Source organism: Panthera onca, chromosome A2 (genome assembly GCF_046562875.1).
Source record: "Panthera onca isolate mPanOnc1 chromosome A2, mPanOnc1 haplotype 2, whole genome shotgun sequence".
Taxonomy (NCBI): domain Eukaryota; kingdom Metazoa; phylum Chordata; class Mammalia; order Carnivora; family Felidae; genus Panthera; species Panthera onca.
Window position 1 is genome coordinate 134589055 of NC_138340.1, and position 25172 is coordinate 134614226.

General features: G+C 40.8%; 1 protein-coding gene across 2 annotated transcripts in view; it reads left to right on the forward strand.

Annotated features, from left to right (window-relative positions):
* The first annotated feature begins 1977 nt into the window (after positions 1–1977).
* CAV1 (caveolin 1) overlaps positions 1978–25172 on the forward strand; it is a 34799-nt gene continuing 11604 nt past the window's right edge. The window contains exons 1-2 of one of the 2 annotated variants that reach the window (XM_060632955.3): positions 1978–2110; positions 3537–3701. In XM_060632955.3, the coding sequence (XP_060488938.1) occupies positions 2081–2110; positions 3537–3701 (195 nt within the window). In that variant the 5' untranslated portion in view covers positions 1978–2080. Of the gene's footprint in view, positions 2111–2658; positions 2822–3536; positions 3702–25172 lie in introns of those variants that run through there. The other variant, XM_060632956.3, reaches the window with a different exon arrangement.

Consider the following 25172-nt stretch of genomic DNA (forward strand, 5'->3'; position numbering starts at 1 on the left):
CCTATCTTTATTTCTCATGAAGTTGGAGCCAGTTCCCCAATTTAGCTATTACAAACCATATAATCTGTTTCTTTTTGGTTCTAGCTTCTTGTTGAGGCAGGTTAATGAAGAGTTTGTGGTTTTTCCTCTCATTAGGAATTCATTCTGGCATTGACAACGCTTCAGTGATCATTATGATTCCGTGTGCTGCTGTTGATTTGACTCCACCTTGGATTTCCCTCCGGTGAGTGCTAGTTAAGCATTCACTCACAGGCCTCCCCGGAAAGTCCATTCCTTGCTGGAATGCAGGACACACTCTCTCCCAGTTCCTGTTGGCTTTTTTTCACAGTCAAGATTACTCATCACAGCTGAGGACTGAATAACAATAGATGGGAAAGGGTTTCCACATTTTTCCATAGAACATAACCACAACTGCTTTGCAACCAACACTTATGAAGGAAGAGTTAGATGAACAGCAGTTTTTCAGCAATCATTAGAGGTAGACTGGGCACCACACAACACACTGACGCTGACACCACTCTTTCCTAGCATATCATGTTTGTTAACACACAATTTGTTCAAAGAATTTAGAAATGGAATTTGGCAGAAATAAACATTTAAAATCCCAATATTTTAGGAGATCATCAGTATTCTAATAATGACTAGCCAGCAAAATCAAAGTCATGCATGCCAACATTTGTGATATTTGTCCTGACATGTAATTAAAATTTTTTTTAAGTTATATTGTTTTTTTGCTATCAACAATAGCCTGTCCTTTATACTTTCTTTTATATTTTCGTAACTTCTCTCCATCTAGATAATTAATTCTAAGTGTTCCATCTTCTATTCCTCTTTCCCCCCCCACTCCTTTTGTGCCCCCACCTGTATGTACAGACTGCCTTTATTTTTAATGTAACCTGTGCCCCTTCAGGTTGTTCTCAGCTTTTTTATTTCAAGCCATAATTTTACTTTTGATTGTATATGGAACCTTAGTTAAAGTGTCCTTTCTGAATAGCGAATATCTTGACTCATGATAGCTCAAATGTAAAATGACTGCTTATTGTTTAATTCTTATGTTGCTTTATAATAAAGAAAGCAGCCCCAGATTCAGGAAGAGATAGAGCATTTTAAATGCTGACAATTTTTTTAAACTTCTAATCAAACAGTAGAAAAACCAAGTCTCCTGTAACTCACAGCCAAGTACATTAGAAAAAACTCCTCTATGATAAACTTGCAGCCCCAGTTAAATATTTCTACAATTGTAAATATTTTATGTTATTTTGTAAATACGGCATAACGTGTTGGCATAAATTTCCTTTGTTCCAAAAAGAACAGTAAACTTTAACATTTTCATTTATTTCAAAGCATTTGGGAGAATTTCAGAAGTGGTTTGGGAAATATTAAATTCTACATGCCTGCTTCTCCAAGTTTCCCATCCACACCGACTAGATGTAAAGGATTGTCACCAAAAGCACACCACACACGCGCGCCCACACAAATTCCTTCCTTGTGTTTAGACGAAATGCACCTAAAGGTCCCGGGCCATTTTTCATCCCTTCCTCTGTGGAACAGGGAGATAGCTGTGTCTTGATCAGAGATGGAACCTGGGCGATGGGAAGAAACGGCTCAGAACAGAGCAGAATTCTTTCTGAAGCTCTGGTGCCCATACTGGGCATCTCTGCTTGTGCGCCGTGTCCCTGCACTCCCCACCCCTTCAGGGATGATGCACTGCAAAAACATTCGCTCTCCGCAGGACGCCTCTCAGTGGTTCATAACTGGGAAAATCTTGCCCCAGGTTTAAAATATCTGCCCAAGCAACTCAGAGCGGGTGAAACGCTTTTTCATTGCTCTTTCCTCCCTGCGGGCGCTCCCCACCCTCCGCTGCCAGAACCTTGGGGATGTGCCTAGACCCGGCGCAGCGCAAGTCCCGGCCAACCGCGAGCAGAACAAACCCTTGGCCGGCGGCCAGGAGGCTCCCTCCCAGCCACCGCCCCCCGCCAGCGCCTTTTTTTCCCCCATACAATACAAGATCTTCCTTCCTCAGTTCCCTTAAATAACAGCCCAGGGAAATCTCAGAGCCTTCGTCCAGCCACGGGCCAGCATGTCTGGGGGCAAATACGTAGACTCCGAGGTAGGCTTGGGTGGGTGCGCGCCGGGCCCTGGAGAGCACAAGAAGTGTCTCCTGCTATCTCCCACTCCAAATATTCCGACTGCTTTCCTTGCCCCAGCCCTCTCTTGACTTTAGAACACTCCTCTCGCGCTGGCACCTCTGAGGAATGGGCCTGGGCGGGGAGCTGAAGAGAAGGCAGGAATGTTTTAGATTTTCCTATGAGAAAGGGGCCCTGGGCCCCCCAAACTAGAGAGAGGAGGAAAAGAGGACGGGGGTCCTGAAATTAGGTCTGCTTGCCGGACCGAGGACGTATTTCTAGGTGGGTCCGGGGTGCTGCTTTATTTCGGGACTCCCACCGTCCAATCCCTGACTGCTGGGAGGCGGCGAGCTGGAACGCAGGGTGGGAAGTCATTCACCCGCAATCCTGGGGACGGTCCCCGCGACTCCCCGCCAGGCACCTGGACCGGTTGGCCGGAACGGCAGAGTCATGTTTGCACTTTCCAAAGCTCTTGGGCCACCTCAAGAACTCTTCCTGCATCTTGGCGCCTGGAGGGGGTGTTTGGAGAAGGATGGAGCTCTACTCTCCCCAACTACCACCACCAGGTCCAACTACCCTCCTGCGCTCGGGCTCCGCCCGAGTGTGGAGACCTCGTTTTCCCAAACAGGGCCGCCGCTCAACCACCGGCCGGCAGCCTAGGAGTGACCTGAGGGTGGGTCGAGGGCGCAGTGCAGGTGAGATACCATTGTTCTAGGGAGTTTAGGGGGGTTGACACATGGCTTGGCCCAGAGATGGGGGCTTTCGGGCTGTGACCACTACGAGCGCGGAGAGAGCGTAGGGACAAAGAGCGCAGAGGAAGACTGGGGGGTGGGGCGCGAACAGGTGCGAGGGATATGCGACCTGGAAGCAACAAAAATGGGGACAGCCCATTTTTGGGTCGGGGGTGTTCAACCTGGATCTGAAAGATAAACTGGAAGAGCTTACTGAGAGGAGGAATGGGGGACGGAAAAATGGAGCAGGTGAAGCACTCGGGGCGAGCGTGGCGTGGCGGAAAGAGTGGCTGGACAGACGTCAGAGATCGGATCCCCTCGCCTGCTGGGGTCTCCGCGGGGTACCGCGGGGTACCTCCGGCAGGGCGCGCGCTGGGCGGGGGCCTGGGCTGATTGCGCCGCGGGGTTTGCCCTGACCCCTGGCGGCGGGCGGGGGAGACAGGAGCTCCCTGCCTGGTACGGAGGGGTGTGGTGTCCTCTGCTCGATCCTCTTAAAAAGCTAGCGGCGCCAAGGAGTTTACTGTGCGCTGAGCCACCGCTGCCGAAGCGGTTAGTTCGATTTTGAGCCTCGAGGTTTGCTCCGCCGCCAGCCTGACTTCTGATCACTTGTTTTCCTTTTTGAAATTTTCTTCCCATTGCCCGGACCACCCTCCCCCTCCTGGCCGTCTGCCCTCCGCAGGGACATCTCTACACTGTTCCCATCCGGGAACAGGGCAATATCTACAAGCCCAACAACAAGGCCATGGCAGAAGAGATTAACGAGAAGCAAGTGTACGACGCGCACACGAAGGAGATCGACTTGGTCAACCGCGATCCCAAGCATCTCAATGACGACGTTGTCAAGGTAAGGTGAGGCGGCCAGCTTATAAAGGACGCCCCCCCACCCCACCCCCGCCCCTGAGACGCTGTCAGGGTTGGGACAGCTCTCTTCTGGCAAGCAGGCTGTGCATCCTTCTGTACCTTTGCCACACATATCGTTTTCTGGGCTTGATGTGTGGGAGCTCCAGCAGTTTTCAGAAATGTCACATATCCCCTCCCCCCTCCTGCTGGCTAGTTCAGCCGGAATGTCGCTAATGGAGTTTCATATAACTGCACTTTTCCTACAACTGCACTTTTCTCCTGGCAAATGAACCTCTGGATCTCTGCAACAGATTGACCCACACTCCTCGGGAGGGTGGGACAGTTGCCCTGCAGGTCACCCTCTGTCTATTCCCAGGCTTAATGTCTAGTGAAGGGTGGTGCCCTATTGCACATAGAATTAAAGCAGTAAGGTCATTGCATAAGGTCTTGTGCCAAGATGAGAACCGGAATGCAGAGTGGGCAGATTATCGTAGCTCCAATCAAGATATTTTCTTGAAAATAATACAGTGGGTAAAAATGCTTCAGACTAAGTACAAGTAATACATATAGTACATATTATATATAATAGGATATAATATTATACATATGAAAGGTATTTTAACTGGAAAGGTATTGTACTCATGCACAATCAAGCTAATTTACACAACCAAAAATAATGTGTACTTCTTGATTTCTCCCATAGACACCTCTAGTTAGGTATATAAAATTGTTTCTTCAGTGACTACCTGAGTCAGCCTTCCCTCAGCTAATGGGACACTCAGGTTGGAGTTCCTTTTTATACTTTCAGAATGTTTTTAGTGATTAAAAAAAAAGTTAATTGAAGGAGTTATTGGCCAAATTTAGATTTCAATCAGTGGTCAGTTTTTGATTATCATTATATTATTCAACTTCGACCCTTTTAGCAAATCAAGTCAGAGAAATTTATTGTCTGAACCCATCTGGATTGGGAAATCATGGGCCTAAGCCATTCTTGGCAGAGAGTTTTCTTTGAGGGGTGGGGAAGGCCAAGGAAAATCCTGGCCTGAAAGATTACAGTGTGAAGACCCAATTCTGCATAACCCAGAACAGCCAATGGGGCAGATGAGTGATTTCCACGTACCCAGCCTTCTATCTGTGGATGGGAGGAGCTAGAGCTCAGAAACTGTTCACATTTATGAATAATATATTTCAAAAAGGGAAACAATTTAACCTGTAACTGGAAGGAAAATGTAACTGTCAGAACTGACTCTCTTGGCTTGCTGATGGAGGAAAAAGGAAAACTGGAGCATTAGCGGGTTTTTCTACTAGCCAGATTATGGAATATTTAAAAGCCGCAGCAATAACAAGAGTAGTTTATAAACTGGAAATTAAAGTTGATAAAAACTATTTACTAGAAGCATCACTTCAAAGGGGCAAGGGGGGCGGGGCAGGGCATTTTTATTTTTTGCCAGTCTCATGTAGCTTTGGATGAGAAGAGATGCCAGGAAAAGAGGCAGATTTCAGAAAGGGCCAGCTTCATTGGAGCCTCCCTGTTGTTCCACCATAGTGTGAGTGGGGTTCCTGGAGCAAGCAAGCCTCCCAGGATGAGTCAGAGAAGCCAGCAGTGTGGATGTGGGTCTCTACACATAGCATGACTAAGCTGAGAAAGAAAGGCCCCACTGGGAAAAGAGACTTCAACACAGATGGAAAAAAGGCATAACAGGCTTAGAGGAAATAGCAGTTTACAGAATAGCATTTCAAAGAGCAAGTGTGGGGATCCTCATATTAAAAAAAAAAAAAAAATTAAAAGGAAGAGTTACAGCAAGCTCCTGCTGGCCTAGAGAAAGCAAACCCCTCCCATTTGCTCCTATGAGCAAAACAAGACAGTTAGACAGAAAAATCCACCTTGGGAAGATTTTGGAGACCAGCTGCTTGGTCAAGAGAGGACTTCAGAGAATGCTCTACAAAGACAGACCCAAGCTACAAGTACAAATTTTGCCCAAAGAGTGCTGTCTGCCAGTAGAGCCAGGAAGGGTGGCCTATATTCTATGGAGACTCCTATTTTATAAGTGTTTTTCTTTGAGTCCAAGCACAGACATAATGACAGAAAGAGGGATGATTCTCTCCAGTGTACATGGCAGTAAATAATAAATTTCCCTAAATTTTCCTTTTGATGACACAGACTTCTTAAAATAACAAAATCATCCCAAGTTCTGTGAATGCACAGTAGCTTAAAACTTCATGTGATAATAGAAGAAGCAGTGGTCAGGATACCAAATCAGGTAAGGAAAGGCCTGTTTGAAAGGCAAGCAGCTCCATAAAAGCTGCCTCTGCTGAGTCTGTCATCTCTGGCCTCTTGTGGCTCTTTCAATTTCAATTTCAAATAATTAACATTAAATAAAATTTAAAATTCAGTTCCTCAGTCACACTAGCCACAATCTGAGTTCTCAGTATATGAGGTTACTGGCTCCTGTATTAGCACAGGTACAGAACATTTCCATCATCATGGAAATTGCTTTTGGACAGCGCCAGACTAGTTCCCTGCACTTTTAAAAGTCTCTTATACCAAGTTTAGAAAAATAACTCTAGAAGGAGAAGAAATGAAACACTGATGTACAGTGTGAGGAACAGCATGGTTCATCTGCACAGTGTCCTTTCAGTCTCATAAAACAGCTACTTAGGGAGGAAAAGAAAACTCAGAAGCTGGGTATGCCATGAATTTATATTTTAAGAGGGTAGAGTATTATCACCTATTCCACTAGTGATAATGACATAAATTGGTCTATACAATTCATTCCAATAAAATTAGTTTATCTCACTAAAGGTTTGCTATACTATGAGATATCTATATAGACATTTGTCCAAAAATAGTAGGCTATGAATGCTTTTTAAAATTTCTTCTGATTAAAGTGATCACAACTTCAGACCCTCATTCTCTCTCTGAGATTTCTGTCTTCTTTTTATGTTCACATTTTCATTTGTATGTTTACTATGCACTTATTTGTAACTTCTATATAAATAAAATGGGTTCAGATATCATATTAGCCATCAATCAATTCCTTTGTTAAATTCATCATATGCTAGACTACACACTGTGTTACATACTACAAAGGATAATTCCCAAAATAAGTCCTAACAATCACAAGGATTACAGTTAGTGAGACAAGATGTAAATAGATAAAAAGTTTAAAAAAATACACACACACACCATATCACAATAGTAAGTCACTGCCAAATGGTAACTAATGGGTCCTTTTTGCTTTGACTGCCAGGAAACATATAGCTAGATTTTAAGTTTCATTAACCCATGTTACTTACTCTTTCCCACGTATGGTTTTGTATTTTCACTTTCTTTTTTAAGACAGGATATTTTATGTGGTGTCTACTATAAAACTTCTCATCATCATTTTGGAAATAGATCAAATCTATAATGTAATAAGTCAAAAGTAAGTATTATTGAATATTGAATAATAAAAAGGTTTTTAAAAAGTGAATGGTATTATCTTGATCTTGCTAATCAAACAATGTAGATGTATATCGGATTATCACATTGTACACTTTGAATACATTCAATTATACTTGTCAATTATTCTTCAATAAAGTTTTAAAAAAAGTGAACGATATTGATGTTAAGTGTTAGGGAGACCTTCCTGTGGATAGCACAACAGGGTGAGGGAAGGGAGACGAATTATAGTTTAATAGAGAAGAGCACAAAAGAGTGCAATCTGAGTTGGATCACAAAGGACAAATAGAATGCAAATAGCTGAGAAAAGCACAGGAGGACGTTCTAAATAAACCAGGCAGAGATGGGAATGTCTCATACAGGGCATGATGGAAGGTTTAGTAGCCCGTTTTGATCGGAATTAGAGAGTTCATGTGGCAGAACGGTACATCATAAAGATGAGCCAGATGATCATGGCCAGATGGCAGAGTCCTTTATTCAGCACTCATGATAACTTTGGACTTTATCATCTCAGCAGTGAGAAGGCAAGAAGACTTCAAGTTTGAGTATGACATGGTGAGGGTGGGCTTTCTGGAAGATGACTAGTTAAACTATACTATGTAAGGAAAGGTAGACAGTCTGGATGAGCAGAGAACTGTTACGAGGTAATTGTATTATGGTCTAGACATGAAATGAGAAAGACGGTATGCAGTGGCACTGGGGATAAAAAGCACAAAATGACAGAATTTTAGAATTGGAAGAGAACATAATGGTTACCAGCCTAACTTCCAATTATTTAAGGGAAATTTAAATAAGGAAGTTTAAAATTTTATCCATGTTTTCAAATGATTACTGTCCAAAACAGAAATTTTGAAATATAAGGAAGGATAGACAAGATTATGTGATTCTTATAGACTATTGCTTTGAGGGAAGGAATGAATTGAGATGATTCTGAGATTAGTCCTGAGAAAAATCAGAACATATGAGAGAAGAACTTGGTTGGAAAATAAAAATATGCATTTGTAACTTTCTATCCTAAAACTTGAATGTAATAATTCTTAAATATTTTCAGACACAAAATTTTCTTTGGAAGTCAAAAAAAAGTCATACACATGGTAATCAGACCGGTTTTGATTTCAAAATGACGTCCTAATGCATCCCTGATCCCTTTCAGCTAGAAAGCAATCTAGAGCCATTGACAATTAATCTCAATATAAAGGTCATTTTTAATTCTCTGTTTATTTGATATACATATAATCAAAGCATAAAACTTAAAAGATCAGATGGTCTCAAAGCACTCAGTACCCTCTTAATATTTTCTTCTGTTGGAGTTGGTTTTGTTGGTTTATTTGTGTAGGAGATAGCTTCACAAGATGGTGATAGACATGCTGCCACATAGGACGAGATCATGCATGGAATTCAGAATCTCCAGCTTGTAAAGGAGCATTATGGTCATTTTTGGTGGGAAATTATTCTCACATCACTGAATAAAGAATGATACTAAGTTGGGGGTTATTACTCATTCATAAGCATCTGAAAACACAAGTTTAGCCAACAATGATATACGTTTTAAATGTTTATTAAAAGAAAGTCTCTTTTTCTTCTCCATCTCCTGTCATCAAAAGACACTGAAAGATTAACTCAAATTTGGTTTGGTTATGAAATTTCATAAAACTTATTAAAATTTAGACAAGATACACCAAATGTCTTTGAATTATGAAAAAGTTCATGGTGTGGCTTATTCTTCCAATTCACAACAGCATTGGCTACATTTTAAAAGAGCTTAAAGTAAGAACAGCTGCAATAGTAAACAGCATCTGGAAAGTCCAGTAATTTGAAAAACCACCTGCTTATGCATCCTGCCCACTCAAGTCCATAAAATAACAGACATTTTCATATTCTGAATGAAACTGCTTTAATTTGCCCTACTTTTCAACATAAGTTCTCTATGATGAAACACGCACAGAGAATTGGCCCCTGCAAGAACAGGGCTGCGTGCACTGATCTGTGGGGTTCTGGACCCTTTCATGATACTCCTGGCTTGGTTTGTGTGAGGAAAGGGCAAGGGTGCTGTTTTCATACAAAGGTGATTTATGCCAAGAAACACTCTTTTTTCTTCCACACTCTGGATCTTATATATATTATCTGCTTTACAGTACCCTAAAGCCATAGAGAAAGAGATTTGCTTACTATACTTCTTTTAAAAGAAGTTTCTTAAAAAAAGAAGCCCCCAGCCCCAAGATAAATGCCTGGTGTATAGGTACTCAGAGGCACCTTGATAGAGTGGAAAGAGTATTGTGCCAAGATAAGAAAAAATATTTTTGCAACTTTTGTAACTTTCTTCTCTAAAACTTGAATGTAATCATTCTTAAATATGCACAGACACAAAATTCTTTTCCTTTAACAGTCAAGGGAAAGCATACACATAGTAATCAGATCAGTTTTGGTTTCACCATAATGGCCTAAAACTTTCATGATCTCTTTCAGTTAGAAAGTATCTAGTCCCATTAGTGGAAGACTGGACACCAAGGAAGAAGTAAAGAATGGTTGGGCCAACAGTAGTCCCCGAGAATTGAGCTTATAAATAGGAATCAAACTTGTTTGGCTAATAAAAGCTAATAAACACCAGCCCTAAAAATATTTTGGGCAAGCTATTTTGTTTCTATGCTTCAATTTCTCTAACTATAAAGAAAAGAATGAGAATCATTCTCATATAATAGCATTCCCTCAAAAAGTCATCTACCTTTAAGTAAATAATTATTACGTACTATGCCAGTGGCTACCATACGGAGCAAGATAGATAGGAGCACTACTCACAGAGTATAAAGCTATTTCCTTGCCTCTATATAGTTTATTTTGCAAACTTTTGCTGGAATTTCTTTAACAAATTCTACTGTCTGTTACAACTTTATAACCTTCAGGGCTTAGTTCAAAAAATGACTCATTTATAATGCCTCAAATTTTTCCTGAGCCAGTAAACAAGGCACGGGCAAAATAAGGAACATATATATTTTTAAACAATTTGCCTCTGTTCCTGTCCTATTTAAAATGTAATTAAATTATGGAAAATATTTCTGTTCTTTCATATTGTCTCTTCCAGCATTGGCTCTCAACTTCTAATATTCCTATTGAATCCTTAAAATTTGCAGCTCTTTAAGAACCTTATAGCCTCTTTACAAACCCAAGAGGGTTATAAAAATGTGGCTAGGCATCAGAATCACCAAAGGAATTTTTTTTAAAATACAGGTGCCCGGGGAGGCTGGGTGGCTGTCGGCTGAGCATCCGACTTCAGCTCAGGTCATGATCTCATGGTTTGTGAGTTTGAACCCTGCATGGGGCTCTGTGCTGACAGCACAGAGCCTGGAGCCTGTTTCGGATTCTGTGTTTCCCTTTCTCTCTGCCCCTCCCCCACTTGTGCTCACGCTCTCTGTCTCTCTCTCTCTCTCTCTCTCTCTCAAAAAATAAATATTTAAAAATTTTTTAAAAAATACAGGTGTCTGAGCTTACTATAGATCGATTAAGTTAGAATATCTAGAGTTGGAGCCTAAGGATCTATATTTTTCAAAATTCCCTATATGATTTTTGCAATGTAATTACATTTTGTATAGGTTTAGAAAGTTTGGCTTAAAGACATACACCATGGATGGCTCTATCCTAAGAAAACAGAGGACTATATAGTAACACTGTATAATTCTAGATATTCTCCCTTCCAGAAGAATATTTGAGGATTAGGCTAGCTTAAACCTACCAGAGAGTTTTGAAACATCATGAAAGTCTCCCAAATCCACTTTGCTCAATGATTCTCCATCCCTTGAGGCCACTTGGGTTTATAGCCAACCATAAACTTAGCACTGCAGGGTGACCTAGGAGTGGGTAGCCACAGGCTCTAGTTTGTCCCATTCGGACCAGTTGGTAGTGATCAGCCCCAAGTAACTATTGGCCTCTTAATATGGCCCTTAATAGTGCCATAATAGGCCTTAATAGATATGGCCTCTTAATAGTGCCCCTTCCACATTCAGAAGTGTCATAGCTTAAGAGATAAATTATATGGTCATAGATGGATTGGCAATGGCCTATAGCTGATTCCTATAACTTGGATTACACTGGAAATCCCTACACACACTAATTTTTAGCAGAATGGGCAAAATTTCCACACGCCAGGCATGACATGCCTTTCTTTCCAGCTGACCCCTTCCTGCCCTTCATCGCAACCATCAAGCTGCACTGTAACTTGAAGGAGGAGCTCTTAAGTGCCAATCTACTCTTCTGTCAGCCTTTAGTTTCTCTCCCTGCAACACAGGGTTAATGAAACTGACATCCTTCCATCACATATTTTGTCAATTCCTCCATCAAGGATTAAAATGTTTAAAATAGTTTTAACTGTTTTTCAGTTAGTCCAGGAAACATAAAATGGCATGCTTTTCACATGAACCATTGTTTAGGGTTGGGGGAAGTGTTTTTAATTTTGTCTTAAAGGAAATCTGCATGATCCATGTACGGTGCAACTCTCAGGGGAATTCTTTGATAGAACGGATTTACACCTGCACAGAATACATATTTCCTGCCTCTCATGGGAACTATGTTGATGTTTCAGATATAAAATACATCTTGTTTTCTTTTATTGAACCTTGAAAAGATGTCTTCTTGTTGGTCATTATTTCATGGCAGGGGAAATACATATTCCTAAAGGCACAACCAAGCTTCCTCTTCAGCTACTGTCAGCTGTTTAGGTAATTAAGAGCCAGGCATTTTTAATTTGGAGGAGGCTTAAATAAATTTGATGTTGTGTATATGTGCTTAATATTCTATCTTACAGCAATTTAAAAGTAAAATTTTTAAAGCTGTATTCAATATATAAACCTTTCCTGAGCCCAGCAAGGACATTACAGTAAAAATGGACATTGATAGAGTCTATGTAAAAAAATAAATTGTGTCTAGAGCTTGCATTGGATCATCTCCTATTTGTTGCAGGTATCAAACACAATTACATCTTCTCACTTACAACGAGTAACTGGAAAAGATGCTGATATAGGGACCCAAGTAGTTGAGAAAGTGTAAGACTGGGAAAAAAAGAAGCAAAGATAGAGAAAAAAAGAAGGCCCCTTCTCCCCATCTTGCCATCCATTCTGTGCTAGAATGAGCTTTGCACATGCCAACTCCAGTATCCCAACGTCCATTTCTTTCTTTGCACAATGCTGCCATGTCTGATGGCATGGTCAGTGGGGAGAAAGCAAGGGACACAACCAATACCCAGATCAGCAGGGTCTTCTGTGCCTAGCCAAGGCATTTGTCCCTTTATAAGCCACAGCAATCCACCAAGGCATCATTAAGCCAGGAAGCGAACTGATGAGATAAGGCCTTTACTAATAAAAAGGGCTAAATTCAAGCAGTGGGGCCATCCAAAGGGTGCCAGATGTGCAGGCAAGAGTCAAACAGGAGATGGGATGCTTCTGCCAACATTCCTACACACTAGCTCAGTGGTACAGATTACTTACTCCTCCAATGACCCTTTGAGGTAGGGACTATTGTTATTATCACCATTATATTCCCTTTGCAGATAAGGAAGCTCAGGCTTATTCATTTACTCAGAATTACATAGGTAAGAAGTGGTTGAGTCAGAGTTTGAACCTAGACAGTGAGATTCTAGAGCTCAGGTTCTTAACCATTGTACTCCATCCAGTGCCTCTCTCTCTCTCTCTCCAGCAATAGATCATAGTCCAAGCAGACAGTCATGTCACCACAGTGCAGAAAGAGATGACTGTGTTCTCAGAGTAGGTGGACAGCATTTGGCAAGGGGGATTCCAGAAGTCCTCTGAGTTGGGAGTGACAGGCCTGTAGTCCTAAGGTCAGACTCTAGATGCTGGCAGGTGGGTTGGGGAAGGAGGGAAAAGGACCAATGTGAAGACTAATGTAAGACCCCAGACCTCAAGAAATCTAGATGCTGGGTGAGTTCCCAATAAGACAGGGAGGGTCAAGTCCCAAAGACCAGAATTGGGGTACAAAGTGGGGATGTGGTCTCAGTGACTAAAGTGTAATACATGCCCAGAACCAGACAAGATGCAGTGCTGGCTTGTGCTCAATCACCTGGGTCTTTAAAGCATCCTGATTGCCCAGGTTGGCCAAAGTGCCTGGGGTGTGGCTGGTCCTACCTGGATGTGTGGGGAGGAGGAGCAGATGTGAGAGAATGAGGCATGTCCTGACAGGCACTTTCAACTTAACAGCTTTATTTAAGGTTCTCAATTTGCCTATTCGATTTCTAGACATTTGTGCTGTTACAGTAACACGTTGTGAAAACAAAACAGTTGAGAAAAACCTTAGTTTTATGCTAGTAGGAGAAATGCCTCTTTAATCCTGAAAGTAGTTTCTCTGAGACTTCCTCCCTAGTAATTATGTATTTGTTCTCAAAAACAAATGCCAGAAGTAAGGAACAGACTTAATAAGGCATTTTACAAGGCACCATTAATCTCTCAGAAGAACAATGGGAGTGTTTTATCAATCATGGCTCACTGTTGGCCTTTTCTATATGATTAGCAGTAATAAAATATAGCTGGAAATGGGAATACCAAAATATGTCAAGGAAATGGAATTGCATTCATTGTAGATAACCAATTATTTTGGTTAGGTGAACAGATCTCTTCCTTACTTGATCCTGAGCACCATGCTTTTTAATAGGGAGAGAAATTGCCCAAAATAGTTAATAATCACCATTTCACCAAACTATTGTAAGTAAACACCTCCATTACTGTAGTTATAGAGGTGAGAATGAGAGTCATTCTCAGATAATGCACTCCCTTAGAAAGGCCATTTAACAAATATTTAAGAAAGAAGCATGCACTCTAAACCAGGCACAAAGGATGTCCTGAGTCCTTCCACACCAGAGTCTTCCTGACAGAACCACAGCCTTCTGCCAGGGCTCATCGCCTCTGTTAGCTTTTGCTGACCAATCTCATAGGAATTGGTTATCTCTTTTCTTTGCTTCCACCACATTTTGTTTTTATCTCTATTTTGGCATACATCAAAGCCTTCTAAGTATTCTGCTTCTCTATCCCCATGTCCTCCCCACCTTCCCTTTCCACTGCATGCCTGAGTCCTTCAGAGCTGGACAGTGACCCCCTGGTGGCCCCAGAACTGTGGCTGCCCAGTACCCACCCCAGGGCCCCACACTGAGTCTGCCATCAGAAAATGGATGTCAAGTTGAGTCTGCTGAAATTCTTCTTTAAGTAACCGAATGTCTCCTGCAAGTGAAAGGACAACAGGATTACATTATTGAGTGTCTTCCTTTGCCCCTTTCTCTATGGCAGCCACATTTTAAACCTTCTAAAAAAAAAACATATCCAGATAATAAAGAAATCCAAACATATCAACTCTATTTACTAAAGTAAAGAGAAAACATGTTCTGTGTATATGTTTATTATTAAAAATTTTATTTTTGTCTCCAGTTTGAGGAGGACACAAATGCATCTCTCCTGAGCCTTCAGTGAGCAGGCTACGGCACCTGGATGGTCTCCCAGGGCCTGGGGGATAAGGATAATCTCCTAAGTTTCTGGCACGTAGGGCAGGCAAATTCCCAGAATGCCAAGAGATGCCATTATTGATGTTTGATGTTGCCCACTGGGGCCAGAAGACTGACAGTTGGATATTGGGACACATGAGAAATCCCTTACAAAGAAGGGGGTAAGAATTCCCTGTCATACCATCCATATGCCTCTGGACAATGGCAAACATCAGAGGAATGACTAAGTCAGGAGACAGCTCTGAAGAAAAATTCAAACCTTCCACACCTGAAGGAGCCAAAAGCTTTGAGAAACCCAAGCTTCTTTTTCCTTCTCTTTGGCTTTATTACTTCTAGATCTTAAGTACATAGAGCTCTGAGATTTTACTAACTGGTAGGTGGTAACCATTAATCCACTATTCCAACAGCATAGAAGTTTCTTTGTACCTCAGAGGTCCTCTCTCATAGGTCTCAGGTTTAAGAAGGAGAAGGAGGAGAAAGAGAAGAAGGAGAAGGAGGAGAAGAAAAATGGACCAATACATATAGATGTCTCTAGAAAGGATCAGACATCATTCATTTCATTGTTGATGTCTGTCCCAAATGAAAAGAAGTTAGCTCCTTTTCCATCCTTTCTCTCATCTCCTGTGAGAGGAAGTGGATTTACTGCAATATGTATAAAAGTAAGACTTTTTGGTTTGACTCCAGTTTCCCTATCAACAAGCTAAGTATAGGAGATCAGGATCTCATTTAGTTAAGAATAGATAGGACTAGGAAGTAGCCATCAAAAAAAGGGTGATGATGTGTAATGAGAATTTTAGGTGTGACTGGTATCTAACATACAGCCAAGACCACAGCCCTACCTAGCACATTTAATATTTTATCAATGACTGGAATACAAGAGGACTCACAACTTACAAATGACACCAATTACAATGACCTTGTTAATATCTGTGATAAAAATAACATCAAAGTGGTTGTGACAAATTGTAAGTAGCCCATAAATATAGGGCCTATATTTATGGCCCTATTAAGATAAAGGGCTATACAAAGTGAGATAATGATAAATGACTAGAAATAGAACGTATAGATATTAAGTAGGAAACAATTTATAAAAATTTTATAAAAATTTATAAAAAATAAGGTAAATTTATAAAAAATAAGAAAATACCAGGAAAAGGTTGTCATTTCTGTGGAAATTTGGTGTGGAAAACCAAGATGCTTGGTGAGCATAATGGATATGGAAACCCCTTGTTATAATTCCATATTATATTGGTCTATATAAGGGACCAAGATCTCCAGGGTAATAATCACTATTGTAAATGTGCCCTTAAATGAATCCACAATGCTCCATTCCCCTTGGGCAATAGGGGATGCAAGCTAGTCTACCAGTTTTTCATAAACACTAAACATCTCAGTAATATAATGATACTTTAAAGGAAGTATAATAGATGGAATCAAATGGACAATGCAATCAGAAGAAATGTCACCTACAAGATTCTCTACTTCATTTCCTATTTGTTAGACTTATTAAAAATGCGTTCTGTTTTGATCTTATGAGGGAGGTAGAGATGCTAGAAAGATCCCACAGAAGAGCAAAAGGAAGCAGATAAGGGATGAAGAGAAACCTCCAGGTATGGCTGAGAAGGGACTGCTTTGTCTGGACAATTTTTTAGAAGAGTTGGAAGGGAACATGGAATGACAGCTGTCTTTAGGTATTGCCAGGTTATTATGAGACTTACAAGAAAAATACTGCTCAGACACAATCACCATTCAGGACAAGGAAAAGGGAGGAAGGGATGTACACTTAAAAAAAAAGTGTTAGGTTTCCTGGGAGAAGAAATTTCAAGTAATTAGAGGGGTTAATCCCAGGAATGTGTCACAGAGGTTGTTTTATAATAGTTGTGTGTTAAATTCCTTACTAGTCTATGTAACTGCTCAAATTCCTCTACCTCTGCAATTACAAATAGATGTATAACAGCATTGACACACAGTCTCATAATTAAGCACTGGCATACATATGAGCACTTTTCCTCTATTCCAGCAGGATACCTGGTTTGTTTGAGGGCAAAGAGTAGTTGGTACGGCATTGTTTTAAACAGTGGTTGGGAATGCATGTGGTAAACATCTGAAAGTAGAACACTGAAAAATGCATGCATTGTATGTACCAAAAGGTCAGTATGAAATATTATCTCTATGGCAAGCCTGCCCATCCACTCCCACCTACACATTGCATATTCAAACAATTTCACAGTTTGTATAAACCTCTATTGTGATTTAAACTCACTAGACAGTATGGCTTCTGCAAAGGGGTGGCTGTTTTGTGACTTTAGACCACATGATTTAGGCATAAATCATCGGGGGAACATCTCAAAATACTGTTGTATCCCATCCCCAGAAATTCTAACTGAACTAATTTATGATGCGGTCCAGGCCTATGTATTGTTGTTATTTGTTTTTTTTTCTTGTTGTTTTTTGTTTTTTGTTTTTCTGAAAGCTTTCCAGGTTAGGCTAATGTACAGCCAGATTTGAGTCTGGTTTAGACTCCGAATTTCTTAATAATAAAATTATGTGCCATCATAAAACTTTCAGGACCATAAGGGCCACCATGGGGAAATTATTCCTTCTCAGCGTCTTCATTTTGGGGAATCCTTAGCACTCCAATCCTTAGCATTGGAGTATGATATTGTCTCTCAAATTCCTATTACAAAAAATACTTTCTGGAACTCTAGTATAGCAACTGTATAAGACAGACTTTGTATGTGGGATAAATCTCGTGTCACTCATGTAATCCAGTCCTGTTGTTTCCCTTTTCTTTTGCTCATTCTTTCTATTCTCCCCAAGAGGAATATCATCTGGTTAGAGTGTCATCCCCATTCCCCTTTTTCTACATGGTTCACGGCTCAGGCATACTAAGAATGGAGCTGACAACATGCACTGGTTTTTCTTCTACTGGTACAGAGGCCACAGGAAGCTTCACTGGGCCTAGCGACAGGCAGGTCTCTGTCGTTTCTCTAGTGCCTGGCACAGAGAAGAGAGAAGTGCTTTACTGATGCCAATTACTCCTCAGAGCAGATGGGGAAACTGAGCCTCAGAAAAAGTCTGAATTCTACCCTTTCTTGGACACTGACCTCCAGTGTTGCCTTGAGCCTTAGAAAAGTCACTTGGACCCTCTGGACAGCAGTTTCTTCACCTATAGCAATCAATAAGAGACTAGATGGTCCCTAAGTTGCTTTCACTTCTAAAATTCTATGATCCGGTTGACCAGTATTCATAAGAGTGGAAGCCTGTAAAGGTATATGAAGTCCATTCAGAGAGAATGGTGGAAGACTCCTCATCAATACTACTTTTACTTTCTTCCTAGATTTTACCAATTGTCATTCTCATTCTTAATATTCAGGCTGTGGGATTCAGTTAAATCATCTTTGAAGTACTGAGCTAACGACAGATGACATGCTGAATATACTACCAATAAATATTTGGTACTAAAGAGATGAGGAGCTGGAGTTCATTTTCCCTTCTCATCTGTGCTCAGAACTGTGGTCTTCCCTTTTATTGTCCTTGCCTCAAAACTCTGCTTGTGTCCCAAGATAGACCAGAAAATTAGTTCCAAAGTAGATTACAAACTTTCAGTAATTTTTTTTGTAACCAGTTTATTCCTCTTCATTCACTTAACAGATTACACCCTTACTTATAACTTTAGAGCAATGGTCTTAAAAAAGTCTGACTAAATAAAAAATGCTCAGATTTTCTGAGTGCTGACAGTTGTCAAATTCACCTAGCCCATGTGGCCACATTTCTGAAGTTCTTTTAACAGCCCATCTGCAAGCAATAGAATCAGATGACTAAGAGCTATGGAGCAGAAGCACTATTACTTTGAGTCAGATTTTCCCATTAGCCAGCTATAATTTATTTCTCTCTGATCCATACAAAGTTTCAAATTTAGGGCCCTGTATGATTTTAATCCTATCACTTAGCGCCCAACCTGTACGATGCCAAAGCTAAACATGATTTCAGACCACCTGAACATTCTTCAGGAACTAATCAACTCCCTAAGCAAAGCTATGTCTAAATCCATAGGTTTGAACCCAAATTTCATGAGAAGCAAAAATTGAATTAATCTGAGTTTACTGTTATTAATCACCTTTGATCACTCTTTCACCAAAATTACTAAAACTGTGTTAGAATAACTTAATGCGATCAATAAATGCAATTACTAACCCTTGGATGGGATAATAACATATTCAGAACTTCTTTCCTAAAGGACATTTTATCAGGTTGGTGCTCTTGTAAATAGAAGAGAGAGAAATATAGCTAAGCAAATGGCAGCATTAACTAATTCATTCATTTATTCAGCAAATATTAATTTAGTACCTAATATATTCCAGGGAGGTGAGAGCCTGAGTGGCTTAGTCAAGTGTCTGACTCTTGATTTCAGCTCAGGTCATGATCTCACAGTCCTGAGACAGAGCCCTGAGTCAGGCTCTACTCTGGGCATGAAATCTGCCTAAGATTCTCTCTCTCCCTCTCCCTCTCCCTCTGCCCTGCTTGTGCTCTCTCTCTCCTTTCCTCCCACACACGCGCGTGCATGCTTGCGCACACACACACACACACACACACCAAACTATATTTCAGGGAGGTTATAGTCTAGTAGCAGAAATAATCTCTCTCTAGCTCTTACCCTCTCTCTCTCTCTCTTTCTCAAACACACACTCACTCAATCAAACCATTAAATAAGTGTCAGAAAGGCTGGATTATAAAACATCCAGGTGAGAAAAGGGGTGGGGACCAGAAAGAAGTCTTTGAAGAAAGAACATTTAGATTAATACATGACAACTCCAAGATAGCCAGGTGAAGAGTGATGGAAGGAGTGTTCCAAGCAAAACTAACAGGAGGTAGGAAGGCCCTAAAACAGGGAAGGACTCGGGTCATTGTCCTGAAAGAAATTACTCAAAATTCCAGTCTAAATTCAAATTATTACTGATTTGGGGAGTAGCAAGAAAGAAAATTCCTCTGTTACCTTAATAATAAGGTGGTGCACCACAGAAGGACATCACCCCTCCCTGGTAATGATTCCTGAATAAGCTTGAGCAGCCAGAGGTCATCTCTATTTTATTTGCACTGCCCCCTTTTCAATGACTCATAACCAGCTATGTTTCCTTGTTTCACTTATTCCATCCTCAAAAGTAGGTGTTTCATAAATACTGAACAAATGAATGAATGAATGAATCAATCAATCAATCAACTCACAAAGCCATAGTACTATAAACCAAAAGTGCCTGCAATAAATATACAAGCATTCTAGGCTATAAATATTTCTAAAGTTCAGGTCCTAGCTCATTGCATCAAATTATGATTTTCTAGAGCAGTAGTTTTCAACCAGGGATAATTTTGCTCTCCCTCCTAAGGGATATTTGGCAGTGTCTGGAGTTATTTTCAATTGTCACAGTTCAGGGGGTACTACTGCATCTATTGGGTGGAGGATAGGGATACTGATAATCATTCTATAGTGCACAGGACAGTACCCCTACTTTCACCCCACAACAAAGAATTATCTGGCCCAAAATGCCAACAGTGCTCAGATGGAGAAACCTTGTGGTAGAAGTTAGGGTCTGTGTCTTGAGAACCACATAATGGCTGTGATTATCCTTGCTTAGATCTGACAAGAACTCTAGTTTAGATCCTTTTCCTTACTTGCCTAGCAATGTAGGCAAGTAGATTTATTTCATTAATTTTCTATTTGTTTAATAAACAGACTCTAAGCACTGGAGGGGAAAATATTCCAGCAGTGAGGTAAGATGAATGCTATTAGTAACCCTAGTTGACTTAACTGAATGGTAGGAAATAACTCCCACCATCAGGAAGTGAATTGTAGAAACTGAAAAGAAGTTAAGAGGGTTGGAAATGCTCTGGTTCAAACAAATGTCTATGCAGACCAATCGGTAGTTTGAAAATGGTGAAGACATTTCCGTTTCTTGTGTCTTTGTTAGAATGGAAAGAGCTTTTATTTTCTTTAGTGTGGTAATCATTCATATTTGTCCCATGACACACCCAGAAGTTTAAAGAATAACAAACTCCCAACTGTAAACACAGAATTTCGTGAGCAAGTGAGGCCTCTAGATGAATCCTTATAAATGCTGTTTGGAGGTAGAATAAGATTTCCATGCATTAAGCAATGCAGGACTTTTCTATTAAGAGAACTTCCAATACTTCCAAGGGCTGAAGTTATTTCTCCTCAAGGATGGCAAACACGAATCCCCAAAGGCACCATTCCTTCCTGTTCAAGTTCACTGCTTCAGTCAATTCTCCTATCACTAGCCCTTACATGGCCTATTTTTACTCTGTTCACTTGTTCCATATCACTTGTTTGGTGACACTCAACATCAGCAAGTGCCACCAAATCGATATCAGAAGACTGAAGATTTAAATAAGGAATCAAAAGATATGCAGTCTGCTTTGTACTGAACCATCTGCAACTAAGCACTTTTTGTGATCATAAATATGTGAGGCCATGTTGGCAGAAGAGATGGTTCAGGTTCCTAAAGAAGGTTCAGAGCCAGCTCGTCACAGGTACACTAAATATAGTTTTACATTTCTATCTGGGATCCCCAGAAAAAGAGGGTGGGCAACCTACTCCAGGAAGCATGAAAATGCTTTGGAACCTGGAAATCATCATGGAGGATAGTTTTCAGGAATTTGAAAGGAATGTATATTCATTTCTTAGGGTTATCTTAACAATAATCCCACACAGGGTGGCTTAAAGCAATAGAAGTTTATAGTCTCATGGTTCTGGATGCTAGATGTCCAAAATCAAGATGTCACCAGGGCCATGTTCCTCCTGAAACCTGTATGGGAGTCCTTTGTCTCTTCCTAGTTTCTGGTGATTTGCTGGCAATGTTTGGCATTCCTTGGCTTGCAGCTGCATAACTCCAATCACATGGCCTTCTCCCTGTTTGTCTTCTCATTACCATCTTCTTATAAGGATGCCAGCCATATTGGATGAAGGGCCCACCCTACTCCAGTATGACCTCATCCTAATTACATCTGCAAGACCTTGTCTCCAAATATGGTCACATTCTGAGGTACTAAGGATTAGGATTTCAACATGTCTTTTTGAGGAGGACACAATTCAATGCATAACAAGATGCAAACTAGGAATGTATATTTTTGTTATCAGAACAGAGAAATTTAACTTAAAATTTTAAAGTGTAATACAAACCCTAGGGTAATTCTTACTTCCTCCTAAGAAGAGCAAAAGATGGAGAAACCTGTTGGTTACCTTCAAATGATTGAAAAAGAAGAAGGCAAAAAGGAATTAATCCAAAGCAAAGAGAGTCCCATTACTTGGTGTTGGTGCCACCTTCTGACAAATCCAGGAGCTCAGTCAGCTGGGGCATCATCTTCCTCAGGATATATTTGGTTGCTGTGTGCCTCATGTTTATAATAAACTCCAGAAGGCTAATGCACTTGATAGAGATGAGTGATGCACTTTGATAGAGATGACTTAATCCTTCTTGTTTGCATAATGGCAGGATGCAAAATAAGCACTCACCTGCCTGAAACGATTTCAGGAATGCCAAGAGTTCTCCTTTTCCAAAATATCTCCTCCATTCTCCCAACACTGTTACTGAAATCCCTGACATTTCCCCACTTCTCCTGGTTGGAATTCTTGGACCAGAAGCTCCTGATGTAGCACTGACCATTGCCCCCAGGCACTGTCCCAAACATTTTTCATAAGTTAAGTCATTTAGTACACAGAACAATCCTATGAAGTAAGTACTATTTGACCTCCAATTTACAGATGAGAAACTAAGAGAGAGAGGCTTAGAGCTTATGTAAGGTAACATAGCAGAGTTGAGATTCAAACCTAGCTTTCATGCTATGAACCAGGGGAGGGGACAATATTGCCTCTCAAAAGTAGGGAGCAACACAGTAACTAATCTATTATCATGCCCACTCAGAACTGTCAGATTTCTCAGACACTCAGGTAGGGAATGAAGTAGGGAATGAAGCCTAAAGCAGCTTTTGTTTCTCAAAGTATCTTCCCCAGACCCTTTGCATTAAAGTAGGGGAGGGAGTACAGATACCTGGACCCTACCCTCAAACCCACCAATCTAGGATCTCAGGGCCCAGGCATCTGCATTTTAACAAACATCACCCAGAAACTTCTTGAGTGTACTAATGTTGGACAACAACTGGCCTTACAGGAATGGAATAAGATACCATCTTATGGTAAACATGGAAAAGCCAGAGAGAGATGACAAGACAATGGGGACCCTGGTGACCAGTGGTTAGTCAAATGACCCAAGGGTCCTGGGTATAAAGGAGCTTGGTTGCTGGGGAGTGAGGGTAACCTCATTTAGCATGGAGGTTTGACAGCAGGAGGACACCCACATCCTCTGGCTTGGATCAGATGCCCTGTCCTGGTGACAATGGTGATTTGCTGAGTCTGAGAAGCATTCTGTATCAGTTTGGATGGGAAGCATGGGTATAGGCAAGGGAGAGCAACCAGACGTGGACTCAGAAATTCCTATGTGACTCCACTTGAATGAGCAGTATTGCATAAACAAAATGAGAATTTTGATGTGGGGCTGAGGAGAATGGTATGATGAATTGAATGAGGATCCTGAGAGACAAGTCTTGTATTTGATCCAGTCAATGATTACAACCTCCTTGAGGCTCAGTCTCATAGTCTGTAAAATAGGGAAAATAACTCCTGCCTTGCAGCTAGCTCCTCACATACAGGATGTGATATGAACCCAGAGGCATATAGTGCTATATAATGTAAGTTATTGCTATTCCAAGGCCTCTGTAAAAGTCTGCTGCCTCAGAATATACAGTTGACCCTTGAACAACATGGGGGCTAACAGTGCCCACACCCTGTGCAGTCAAAAATCCATATATAACTTTTTTTAAAGTTTACTTATTTTGAGAGACAGAGAGAGAGAGAGAGCGAGCATGTGCTAGAGCAGGTAAGGAGCAGAGAGTGAGGGAGAAAGAATCCCAAGCAGGCTCCATGCTGTCAATGCAGAGCTTGACACAGGCATTGAGATCGTGACCTGAGTCAAAACCAAGAGTCAGATGCTTAACTGACTGAGCCACCCAGGTGCCCCTGAAAATCCATATATAACTTTTGACTCCCCCAGAACTTAACTACTAATAGCCTACTGTTGACCGGAAGCTTTACTGATAACAGGAATAATTAACACATATGTTGATTGTAATATGTATTATGTACCATATTCTTAAAATAAAGTAAGCTAGAGAAATAGAAAATGTTATCAAGAAAATCATACAGAAAACACATTTATAGTGTGGTACTGTGTTTACCAAAAAAAATCTGTGTGTAAGTGGACCCAATAGTTCAAACCTAGGTTATTCAAGGGTCAACTGATTCTGCCACCCTAATACTCTGCCTTTCTCTGTACATTTTCCTCCATTCCTGCTAAGAAAGTAAACAGAGTCCCTTAAATGCTTTCTGAAGTACAAATTAGTTGTAGGCCTCCTTTCCTGAACTGGGGACACACAAACACACATATATGCAACAGGAATTCATTGGGAAAAGAACAAATTCACTCCCTCACTATCCATTCCCCACTGGGGTGCTCTGCTGGTCCCCTGCAGGGCTGGGCCTAGCTGCTATTCCTGTTTCCACCTTCACTTTCTCTTGGTGACGCCTCCTCACTGTACTTCAGTGCACACCCCCTGCGTTTGGGCCATGTTTACATAATTGTAGTTATTCAGATCATTGGGACAAAACCCAACCAAGCAAAAATATGCTTTCTAAATCATTTTTTCTAAATCATTTTTCCTTAAAGATGAAGACTTCAGAGCTTGGATTGCCCCTTTCCATGGTGCCCAAGTCACCTAAATGATAACCACTTCATTTTGATCAAAATGGTCATGGCAATATAGGGTTGTGGTAAATAAGAACATCATTTTGAACAAAATGAGACACCAAAACAATAGATAAATAAAAGCGCACTTGTGATATCAGGTAAAGAATTCATAGGAGATAATATGATGGTTAGTGAAACGTTATATATGCCTACATCCTTTCGATGGACATTTATAACTCCTTTAAAATAGTATACTTACTGAAGAAATGTTTATTTGATAATTGTGGGTGCATAGTACTACTAGGTATCATGGAAGATATCAAGCTGAATGCAACAGACACAGACCTCCCTTAAGTCCTGGTTTGGTCCAGTCACTTATTAGTTAAATGACCTCTTCTTAGTGGGAATATAAAAGATTTTTTTCCATTCTTATTATAAAGATAACCTAGAATTTCACAACTTTTTGAATGGAAGCAGATGAGTGAAATAGGGTACTCATGTGAAATGTCATTATTCTGAGGCCTCTGCTGTGTCTGGAAAGCAACAAGGGGGAGGTCAGTCCAAAGGGAGAGACCCAAAGGTCCCAACTGGAGGCCCAGGTCAGGGACTGCAGATCTCCTCCAAATTCCTCCCCCTGCACCCACACCATCTCCTCTTGTTCACAGAAGTAGGTAAATACCCTCCTTACCATCTTCCAGCTTGAAACCGTGATTAATAATGCAACCC